Raw genomic sequence first — 12510 nt, 5'->3', positions numbered from 1 at the left:
TAGCGTGAAGTTGTTCTTGTTGATCAATGTCATCCAATATGACTAGAACTCTCCTAGAACATATAGCATCTCTAATCTTGATGATGCCTTCATCAGTATCTTGTATTTTACTCTTTTTCCCAGTTAAATCATAAAGGAGCTGCTTTTGTAAGCGAATTAAGCCATCAGGTTGCTGAGAAATATCTTGGATATTTTCAAGAAAACTACTACCTTCAAATCTTCTACAGTTTGTAGTGAAAACATATTTGGCAACAGTTGTCTTCCCAATTCCGCTCATCCCACAAATTGCAATAACATTATCATCATGTGATCCGTCTAGCAACCATGAAATGATATTTTCGACCCGTGAACTGATCCCAACCAGGTAAGGTGCAACACTCGATATTGTCCGGTTCAGCTTATCCTCAATGAGTTGAAGAATTTCTTCAATGAACTCTGATTCCTTCCTATCAATTACCAAAATTATCATTTCTGACTGTAATGACTTGTAAAGGATTTTCTATGCAAGCAAGATAAGTTACAACTGTGTAACCAGGAAAGTGATTGGAATAAAACTGGAATGCGAAATAAAGAAGTAGGAAATCCAGCATCCTAACTTAAGACAATACAGACAGACAAGAAATTTATCTATTCCAACCTATTTATAAAAGTAATTTGATCCCTATTTTTTTTTTTTTTGATGACAAGGGAAACCCATAGCCGCTACCCTTTGGGTGCGCACAGGGTAAAACCCCCGCTCCTATGCAATAGCTCGCAAACCACATAGGAGAGGTAACCCGTACTAGGCAAGCCCGGTGCGGCGAGCTCAACCCAGAAGGCAAACCCCTTGCCTTTGCTGGCAAGGGATTTCGAACTTGAGACCTCCAACATGGAAGTCCCAAGCCCAAACCACTGGGCCACCCCGAAGGGTGTAATTTGATCCCTAATTTCATTTCCTTTTTGATGAAATCAGTTTGTATCATACAATACTTGGATGTCTCAATGGAAAGATCCTAAAGCTCAAGTTGTCAACCCACACATCCATAAATATTTGAGACTTCAAGCAAATTTTAATTCACTGGATATTAATGTACTGAGGTAGAACCTGTAGTTCTCCCCCCATCCACCTTTTTCCCCCTAAAGAGCTTTAACTCCACCTTTAATGATTTTATAGAATTCCTCAAGAAATGCAACCTCAAATTGCAATATGCAAGATGAAACAAGTTCAAAAAGGTTGCTCGAAAACAGAATCTTAATCAATTCTTGATTATTATGCAGTATGAAGAATATACTGGTTCTGAAGAAAAAAACTTACTTGTACTCTTGATTGTTCACTAGAACACCACCCGAATCTGCCACCTCTCCAAGAGCTGCTCTCCATTTTCGGACCTTATCTATCAACTCCCTCTTTCCTTCATCACTTTCAGCTTTAATTTGCCTCTCATAACTCGCAAATGCTTCTGCAAAACTCTTTTTCTGATCTCTAACTTCAGAAGGATCCACATGATAGAAGACAGGAAGAACTGCATGCCCTTTTGTCCTCTTATGTTCAAGGATTTTGACAAGTTCATCAAGGCACCATGTTGAAGTAGCATAGTTCTTCGAGATGATAATTATTGAACTCCTCGAATTTATAATTGCATTCTCTAGTTCTGTCTTAATATTTTCCCCTCTCTCAATCTCATTATCATGCTTAAATGTACGCCACCCTGCACCTACCAAAGCTGCATAAAGAGTGTCAGTAAAAGTCTTGCGGGTGTCTTCACCCTTGAAACTCAAGAACACATGATAAATGGATGGATAAACAAAAGAGGAAGATGTTTGTGGTCTTTCAGAACCCATCAGATCAAGTTGACCAATCACAATTACACAATGCTTTAAAAGCCAATATATGAAATACCAACAAGAAAATGTAGACTAGAGAAAGCTAGTTTTAGGTTAATCCCATTATCTTGTACTAATAAATTAATAAGCTGATTCTTTATTTAATTAGTACTGAAATCAACAGCCATGGATCAAATGAACACCAGTCCAAAATCTGACTCAATGTTCACTAACTTCTGTCCTTACCACAAATAATGAATCAATATAAATCAAAGATGATTTAGTAATCTATACTTGTTTGATTATCAAAGCCGGCCAACTGATTGATTAGTTTATTCAGAAATCTGCAAGTATGTACTCACCTCAGCATCGGTCAATATTCTTTCTGCATAGATCATCCAATGTTACATAATAAATTAAATTAAATTAAATTAAAAAAGTTGTTACCCTTTCGGCTACTGCAGCACTTCTTTTCTGCATACCCTGAAATATGATAAAATCCCCCGGGCCGCCATCTCTCTTCTTGCTGGACAATCCATGGCTTCCGAGAATTTCTGAATTTTCCGTCTCGACGTAACACAATTTCAAAACGGTTATACGGGTCAACATAGTCTCACTAGAGCTATGAATATGGGCAGGTCCATCCATCCGGACTAACTTATACAGACTTTGAAATTTGATGAGTTCACTAGAGTTATGAATATGAGCATGTTCAGCCCATCCGGACTAATTTATACAGACTTTGAAATTAACTTAGGTCTGTTAGGCCATTTTTTGTGTGGGCTGGAAAATAGTTGGTCTAGCCTATAAGTACATAGACTTTGTCGGGTCAGTTCTTTTTTCTTAAAAATATATTTTTTATAATTTTTTAAATTAAATTATAATTTAAAAATATTATCATAAATATCAACAAGACAATATTCATGGTGTTAGTGTTACTATTTGTTAATCAAATACACAAATAAAATTATCTTTATAATTTATTAAGTTTAATTTTAAGTAAAAGCATAAATAGCTAAATAGAAATATTAACCTAATTGTTTTCCAATGATCGTAATAAAACACAAAAACTATGATAATATATAGCCTATGGCCTATGTAATGTAGTGATTCCCCAAAAATTTTCGGCAAAATTTTATTTTATGTAGGACATATTTTATAAACATAATTTGTATTTAAATTGTAATATTTCAAACTTTAAACAGATTTTGAGTCTAGACTCTTGTTATTTTCAATACTCTATTTTATTTTATTTTTTAGTTAATTTTTATTTGTCCCACGGGCCGGTTCTATCCATATTTCTCAATCCCCACAAATTGACAGATTTATTCAGGCTGGGCTAAAAAACTATTTTCTTAAATGGGCTCCAAAAATCGTACCCTAACCCTATCAAATCACGGGTTAGGCCAGGCCGGCCCAAGGGGCCTAGCCCATATTGACGACTCTAAGACTCACCGGTTATTTCACAAGTTAATTTACGTCTAAATAGGTAAAGTATTAAGACTTAATTAATTTATCGGAAAAGGGCCTAAAATACCCTTGAACTATTTGAAATGGTACAAAACTATCCTTCATCCACCTATTGGCTCCCAAATACCCCTAACATACACATATTGGCTCCCAAATACCCCTGTCATCCATATTTGGGTACAATATTGACCACTTGTATAACAAATTGTCATTTAAATAATTTTTTTTAACCACGTGTCGACCATCTATTGGATACAATTTAATAACTTAAATTAATTTACAAACTCACCCATTATTAATTATATCCGACCCAAATTAATTAATTACACTCGTCCCAAATTACGTTTACCCCACCGATTAAAACAAATACACTTTTCATTCTCAACATTTCACTTCATCTTCCAACCTCCTTCCCCAATATATTCGCCTACAATCTCGAAAAACACTACCTAAATACACACGTGTTTCACCATAAAATAATCACCAAAACACTCATGATTTTTTATGATGATACATGAGTGAATATAGGTAATGTTGTTTGAAATTGTAAGCGAATATATTGGGGAAATAATCACCATTTTTCGTTAATTTATTTGTTTTTTTTACAAGATACTAATGAAATTAATTTTTATTTTTTTTAGTAAATTAGATTATATATTACTCTTATTTAGAAATGGGAGTTTGGAGGACCAACATTGCACTAAAGAGTTGGACTAAAAGCTATAGAAATTGTACATTGAGGCCCACCAAAAAGATGAACTAAAGTAACTTCATCTACTTCTACTTTTTCTACACATATTTTTCTTTAATAAAATAATTATTGCCTCCATTTTTATTTTAATTTTTAACATTTATTTTTAATTTTAAAACATTGGAAATTTTATGTTAAAAATTTAAATAATAGAAAAAATGATTTATTTAACTTTTATCATCATCAATACTACTAATTTATTTGACGTTTTTTCTTAATCTTCATCTCATCATTAATGTTATTTATATAATTTTCTTAAATCACTTATTTTTTCTTTTTTAACTCTTTTATATATATAAAAGTTGGATATGTAAATGATGATGTCACATTTCTTAGAAGCTAAGATTACTATTTATCTAATTTCTCCAAATTTAAAAAAAAAATGAAGATATCATACGCAAATTTATGGTTAAACTTAAACTATTTGATTCTCGAAAAATAAAAAGTCTCACATAAAATGGGACAGACGAAGGATAACTCTCAATTAAATTTATTTCACTTTTTATTTTCCATTTTTAACATAATTTTTCAAGTTGGATTTCTAGGAATTCTATAGTAGACCCATTTAAATTTTACTTTTTTGTTTTAAATTAGAGAACTTGGCCGCACTTCGCGCGATCATTTAAATTAAATATTTTTGATTAATTTTATATTTACTTTGTTGTTTAATCGTAATATTATTATTTGTCTTAATAATATGAAGATTGTGGAAAAAAATAAAGCTTCACAAATTTTACATCTATTAAATGAGGAAGAATATATTTTTTATCAAATAAGTTAAAATATATTTGCTAATAACAAATTCTTCCATTGCATGAAGTTGATCCTTTAATATATAATATATATTTCGGTCTACCATTCTCCTTAAATGTCTAAGAAATATCTCATAATGTCAAATAACACTGTAATACTCCCTCTGTCCCTAATTACTTGTCCACTTTTAAATTGACACATTTATTAAGAAATCAATTAATGACATAGTGAGTTTATCATTTTACCCCTATTAATTATGAAGTAGATGAAAAGTTCTGCAATTTTCAAAGTAATTAGTCATTTAATTGAGGGTATAATAGGTAAAAAAATATTCTTTCTTGATTTGTCAAAATGGACAAGTAATTAGAGACAACTATAAAAGGAAAAGTGAACAAGTAATTAGGGACAGAGGGAGTACTAAACAAATGCATCAACAAATGAAATTTATATTAAAAATATATTGAATAATGACGTAATGATACCTTAATAGAATTTCCTATCCATTTTAAAAAAAAAAAACTTCACCCTTTCAATTTCGTTATATCTTCTTATTTAGTAGAAGAATCATCATTTATTATATTCTACTCCACCTTAATTTGTACCATCAGAGTTTTAAGAATAAACATTAAATTTTAAATCGAAATAAAAAATCATTGAAAAATGACAGAAAAAATAATAATAGTATATGAAAATTAAAATAAGGTGCAAGAAAAGCCTTTTCACGATAATTTTTTGAAATATATTGATAACAATTAAAATGAAGCTGTTATTTTATCTTTAAAATTAAGTTTGATTGAATTGAATTAGTACAATGAGAAAAAATATTAAACTAATAACTTTTTAATGTTATTAAATGCATTTTCTTTTTAATTGAGTAGTAGATTAAAAGTTCCGAATTAGGATATTAAAATAATATCTTACTCTCTCCTTAATTATTATGGTATTGCAAACATTTATTTTCCTTAAATGGTGATTCATTTTCCATTTACAGTTATATCCAATTAATTTCTAATGTATTGAATGTGGTTATGGGATATTGAAATAATATCTTTATCTTTCCTTAATCATAATAAAATTATAATTTAACATTTATTTTTCTGAAATGATAATTTTGTTTTAATTCCTAGAACATATTGTTTACTATATTGAATGTAATTATAATAAAACATATTGTATTTAGTATGACAAAAGAACTCAAAAATTGGAGAAATTAGATAAATAGTAATCTTAGCTTCTAACAAATGTCACATCATCATTTACATATCCAACTTTATATATATAAAAGAGTTAAAAAAGAAAAAATAAGTGATTTAAGAAAATTATATAAATAACATTAATGATGAGATGAAGATTAAGAAAAAACGTCAAAAAAATTAGTAGTATTGATGATGATAAAAGTTAAATAAATCATTTTTTCTATTATTAAAATTTTTAACATAAAATTTGCAATCTTTTAAAATTAAAAATAAATGTTAAAAAAAATCGAGGCAATAATTATTTTAAAGAAAAATATAACCAAAATTGTCAAAAAAAATTGATAAAAAAAATAACTATCTATTAGTAAGAATGGGGTCACTACATTTTCTATTTTAACTTTATTGTTACGTATGGATAGAAACTTTTAGAAGAAGAAATGATCCAAAAATTTAAAAATAATGATTCCTTAAATGGTGATTTCTTTTCCATTTACAGTTTTTCAATTAATTTTTAATGTATTATATATGGTTATGGATATTGGAATAATAATTTTATCTTTCCTTAATCATAATAAATTATATTTTAACCTTTGTTTTTGTGAAATGATAATTTTCTTTTCATTCGTACAACATATTGATTAATATATTAATGTAATTATAATAAAACATGTTGTATTTAGTATGACAAAAGAATTCAAAATTTTTAAAAATTAAATAAATAGTAATCCTAACTTCTAAGATATGACACACACACACACACACATATATATATCTAAGAAAATGATATAAATCACATTAATGATGAAATAAAGATTAAGAAAAGAAGTAAAACAAATTAATAATAATATTGATGATGATAGGAGTTAAATAAATCATTTTTTATATTTTGTAAATTTTCAATATAAATTTTTCAGTCTTTTAAAATTAGAAAATGCTAGAAAAATAAAACTAAAACTAAAAATCGAGGCAACAATTATTTTAAGGAAAAAATAACAAAAAATGTCAGAAACATTGATAAGAATAAATAAGTATCTATTGTTAAGAAGGTGTCACCCCACATTTTCTATTTTAGCTTTATTATTACATATAGATAGAAACTTTAAGATGAAGAATGATCCAAAATTTTTAAAAATTACAAATCAATTATGTAAAAATACATGTGTAATTCTTATAAAGTTATAATAACTAATTTCTTCAAATAAATAATTAAATGAAAGAAAAAAAAGTAATTAAGAAAATAATATAAATAACACTAATTATGAGATTAATAGCATTGATGAGGAAAAAAACTAAATATGATCATCTTTTTAAATTCTTTTTTAAGAAAATATATATAAACTTTAATTAAAGATAAATAAGAAAAAAAAACTTTAATTAAAGATACAAAAAATCAAGACAAAATAAAAGAAGAAAGAAATTAGAAGAATAATGAGGTTGAAAGAAATAATATCTAATTTTCTCTCTTTTCAAATCACAAAATAAATTTTTGCTTGTTCTCTTCCTAATTTGATACGAATTCCATAAATAGAATGATTTTTTCTCCAAATAATTTTTCTTACCCTTTGAAACACTAATCAGCTTTCTTATAAATTTCTCAACCACAATGAATTTTCTCTCCTTGTAGGAGGAATAAACATTTTTTCAAAAAGTCTTTTATTTTGAAAAGAATTTTTTGTTACATAATCTCTTTCTTTTCATCAATGTCTTCACAAGAATCATGAGATATTCTCTCTTTCTCTTTTGTTAAAAAGTCACATGACCTAGAAATTTGATGGACATTTTAGCGACAAAAGTTGATTCCATATATTGATCATTATCGTCAGAAAAAGAAGAGTCAAAGTGAAGAAATTTGTTCTTATTTGTTACAAATGTTCAACTATTTTTTATTTATTTTATAGGCTAAATAATTATAAACAATTATAAAAAATGAATAATTTTTATCTTTTCATCTTCCATTTTCATCTACTTAAATCTATATTAGTGTAATGGATGTTATAAAGGGCATAATTAATCGGGTATGACATAAATACTTTTTTTTTAAATACAAATAAAAAATACAAAACAAAGATAAAATGTCAAAAAAAGGAAAAAAAAGATGAATAGAAATACTGGTCATAGAGAGATGTCACATCAAATTGTCAATATTCTGCTTTATATATACATATATAGGTTCATGCCCTTAGATGTTATTTTATTACTTTAGCTGGCATCGACATTTTTGTAAATCTGATATCTACTTTAGAACATTTTATAATGTGGCATAGGCTGACAATTGAGATCATAAGTTTAAAATAATAAAATTTAATTTATTATAATACTAATATCAATATCATAAAGATATATATATATATATATATCATTTAAAAAATATATAAAAAGTAGTATAAATTGTAATAATTAACCGCTTTATTTTTTTTAAATCATATAACTAATTTGATTTACACTCCAAAATTCATAGGTGTCACATAATTTACACATTAGTTCTTCATTACTTAATATATGTAATTATATCAATGACATATAAATTGAAATAAAAAAATTACACACGTAATAGTATTATAAGGTATAATAATTAACAACTTAACATATTTTAAAATTTTAGTTGACTCTCCGAATTCCATATGTCTCATGTAATTGAGACAGAGAAAAACATATATTGGTTTTAAATTAATAAAAATATTATAAATTATAATAATTAACAACTTAAAATTTTATAAAAAAAATCCTTTAAAAAAATTTAGTTGGCTCTCCAAATTCAATCAGTATTACAATAATTAAAACATAGAAATTAACATAAATTGTACTCCTGCTGACATTTATGTTTCCTTTTTCTAAATTCTTTCTTTTATACTTTATATAAATAAATTTTTTATGTAAAAAGTATTATAAATCATAATAATTAATAGCTTAAAATATTTCAAAACATATAAATTTTTTTTGTTAACTTTCAAAATTTCATCTATACCGCATAAATTGGGAGAAATATAGATATATAGATATTTTAAGTTGCTAATTATTGTGAGTTATAGTACGTTTTATGTAATTTTCATATGTATTACTCGCTTTGTCCTGATTTATGTGATACAAATGAAATTTCAAAAGTCAATGAATTTTTTATAAGTTTTTTTTTTATATTAACTTGTTAATTATTGTGATTTATAATATATTTACGTAAAACATACTCTAAATAAAAATAATTAGCAACTTAAAATATATAAAAACATACTAAAAAATTGATTAACTTCAAATTTCATATATACCATATAAATTAAAACAGAAACAGTAACATATATTGGGCCCCGTGCTGGCACGGGTCCCATATCTAGTATAATATATGTGTATCATTATGTTTTAACCATGACCACAATAATCAACATTTGCGTGTCAATCAATACAAATATTATATTAAAGACGAATAAAAGTTGTTTGAATTCATGTAAGATGTGTCCTCGTTGGTTAATGCCATGCCAAGCTTATTTTCTCAACATAGACACTGCGACTTCGCCTTATTATGATAAATTCCCGTTGCCACTTTGAGTAACGATATTTGGCCAAAGGACATAATACTGATTTGCAGAGTGGATTTCAAGCTTTCAGTTTTCTAACTTCCCATGATCGAGCACATATTCTATCAACAGTTTCTAAATCATTAGGCAAGCATTATATTTCCTTCAAAAATGAAAATACACTGTATTTAATTTCATTAACCAATCTTTATTCAAATAACATCAATCAACCTGAATGAAAAAATCAGTCCCACATACTATATCTTCATAACATGTAATTAGAACATCATTAATTGAATGGTACATATTTTTAAAGAAAAAAACATGGTCAGTTGTTGGTTTATACTTTTAGTTATTATCCCACCAAAATTGTTCTTGAAGATCATCAATCACTTTCTTGTCAACTTGGAATGCTTTAGCGAGGACATTGTCATTAATTGGTGGATCTGAACCAAATACTGCATTTGCAACAGTGATAACTCCTGCATTTTGGCTGCTCAGACCAGCGAATGCAATGGCATTAGTCTTTCCCACATTAAGTTGAAAATGAACTAGACCCTCAGGAAAAACAAAGACATCTCCGGGGTTCAAAATCTTGGTGAGCAATTTGTTCTTCATATTTGGGCCAGGGTTAGAAAGGACGAAACCAACATAAAGTCTTCCCTTAAGAACAACAAGAACCTCGGTTCCTCTAGGATGTGTATGAGGTGGATTGAGACCACGTCGTGCAAAATCAATACGAGCTAAAGAAATGCCTAACGTATTGAGCCCAGGTAAATTGTTGACGTTGACAGCAGTAACAATTGATCCAAGTTGATTTGACGTATTTCCAGGCTTGTTTAGGCCTGGTCTGAAGAAGTCATCAGCTGTGACAAGTTTTGGATCCTTGCAAACTTTTCCATTCACGAAAACTGCATGAAAACAAATGTACATTAGAAACCAGAAAAATCACTCTGTATTAATGTAAAACGCGAAGCTAGAACTTAAGCAGTTATTAATCTCAATTACCAGTTGCTTTAGAGTCATTAACAGCAACACAGAAATCTTGTAAGGGACTTGGGTCTGAGGCAGTGCTAGGTGAAGATGTCAAAGCCAATATGGCAATGGTGATAACAAGAAACTTCAGGGCCAAAGCCATAATTAGCTAGATAATTAATCTTCTAATTAATTAAAACGATACTGCTTTAGTTTTTTTTCTTGTAAGCTTGAAGGTGATAGACTTTGCATGGGAATGGCAGCGCTATTTATAGATGAAATTTTTTGAATGAGTCCTCAAATTAAATTAACCCCAAAATAAACAATGAATTAATTAAGGTAGCTTCTTAATTACCAAATCTTTGATGATTAGTTTATAATAAACCCAAATCCTGAACCCTTCTTCAACAACTGCAGAGACTGATTAATCCTCCCTGGGCCATTGGAAATGGTCGGTATTATGAAATAAGAAAAATACAGAAGAAATAAGGAGTAACAAAGTCAAAATTGGAAAGTTATTAGAAAAGGTAAAACTTTCAATAGTACTTTAAGGGAAGGGAAATATTTTACCAATTCAAACTTCGCTTTATTTAGACAAATTTCTTGTTATTACTGCGAATGTTCACAATTTTTTTACTGTAGTAAGATTTAGTCATTAATAGTTACGTTGTTGACATAACTTCATGACATAATTGTTTAAATATTCACCATGGAAGACTTGGTGATGCATGCAGAAGCCAAATCCACACATTGTTTGAAGACTATTTTGATCAAATTTTTATCTATAAATAGCCACAAATCTCTGCTCATGTTTCTCACACAGATAAAACAGAGTACATAAATTAAATTGTCTCAACATATTTATAGACAGAGTTTGAACTAATTGTTATGGCTCTCAAGTACTTTGTATTAACCATTGTCATATAGGCTGTGGTGACTTCAATAAGCCATGCATCTGATCCTAGTCCTTTACAAGATTTTTGTGTTGCTGTTAATGATTCCAAGTCAGCTGGTAACTTTGATTCTTATTTCAATAATGGCATTTGCATACTTCTTGCTGCTTTTGTTTGTTTTCTATACTATTATAGTATTTCTTGTTATTTTTGCTTTCTAATTGTGATTTCTGTGTACAGTTTTCGTGAATGGGAAATTTTGCAAGGATCCAAAGGATGTTACTGCAGATGACTTCCTTAGACCAGGGTTAAATGTACCTGGGAATACTTCAAATCAACTTGGATTTGTTGTAACTGCTGTGAATGTTAACAACTTGCCTGGACTCAACACTCTAGGCAAAATTCTTTAGCTCGTATTGATTTTGCACCGTACGGTCTCAACCCACCTCATACTCACCCTCGAGGAACTGAAGTTCTTGCTGTCCTTGAGGGCACGCTCTACGTTGGATTTGTCCTTTCGAACCCTGGTCCAAATATGAAGAACAAACTCTTTACCAAGATACTACATCCAGGAGATGTGTTCGTTTTTCCAATAGGTCTGATTCATTTTCAATTTAATGTGCGAAAGACTAAGGCCGTTGCATTTGCTGGACACAGTAGCCAAAATCCAGGAGTCATCACTGTTGCAAATGCAGTATTTGGCTCAGACCCACCAATCAATGATGATGTTCTTGCAAAAGCATTCCAAGTTGACAAGAAAGTTGTGGATTATCTCCAGTCACAATTTTGGTGGGACAACAACTAGATTAGTATAAGCCAAATACTATGGTTTCTATTATGTGTGCTTATGTTTGGAATTTAAGAAATCACAAATAAATCTCATGATCTAGCCTTGTGGACTGGTTTCATTGATCTTTGTATTGGATGTACTAAACAAGGATTTCTCATGGTTTGTTTTAGTAAAAAATTATATTTAATCGTGAGTTACGATAATGTTCTCAAAACTATACAAAAGTTTCAAATTAAATCACTTCATAGTATTTATTGAATTTGATAGAGTATTTAGCCATATTACTTTCTGATTCAAGCATGTAGGAACCATATTAGATTAATTCAAGATTTTAAAATTAAAAATTAGATATTCGAAAACTATATAAGAAGTA

General features: G+C 28.8%; 2 protein-coding genes and 1 pseudogene across 2 annotated transcripts in view; 1 reads left to right on the top strand and 2 right to left on the bottom strand.

Annotated features, from left to right (window-relative positions):
- The window catches only part of LOC125853630 (disease resistance protein RPV1-like), a 39678-nt gene that overhangs the window by 14196 nt on the left and 12972 nt on the right, over nucleotides 1-12510 (bottom strand). The window contains exons 3-5 of the mRNA XM_049533355.1: nucleotides 2251-2332; nucleotides 1295-1703; nucleotides 211-446 (exon numbers count right to left, since the gene is read on the bottom strand). Of these exons, the coding sequence (XP_049389312.1) occupies nucleotides 211-446; nucleotides 1295-1703; nucleotides 2251-2332 (727 nt within the window). The remainder of the gene's footprint in view (nucleotides 1-210; nucleotides 447-1294; nucleotides 1704-2250; nucleotides 2333-12510) is intronic.
- LOC125870514 (germin-like protein subfamily 1 member 10) lies at nucleotides 9739-10701 on the bottom strand. The gene is made up of 2 exons (XM_049550966.1): nucleotides 10488-10701; nucleotides 9739-10390 (listed from the first exon to the last, which is right to left on the bottom strand). Exons 1-2 carry the CDS (start codon nucleotides 10615-10617, stop codon nucleotides 9828-9830), a joined length of 693 nt encoding a protein of 230 aa, XP_049406923.1. The 5' UTR covers nucleotides 10618-10701; the 3' UTR covers nucleotides 9739-9827.
- On the top strand, nucleotides 11343-12243 carry LOC125870608 (germin-like protein subfamily 1 member 13; annotated as a pseudogene).

Source organism: Solanum stenotomum, chromosome 1 (genome assembly GCF_019186545.1).
Source record: "Solanum stenotomum isolate F172 chromosome 1, ASM1918654v1, whole genome shotgun sequence".
Lineage (NCBI taxonomy): Eukaryota > Viridiplantae > Streptophyta > Magnoliopsida > Solanales > Solanaceae > Solanum > Solanum stenotomum.
Note: the sequence above shows the minus strand (reverse complement) of the source record. Positions and strands in the feature narration are given on the sequence as shown.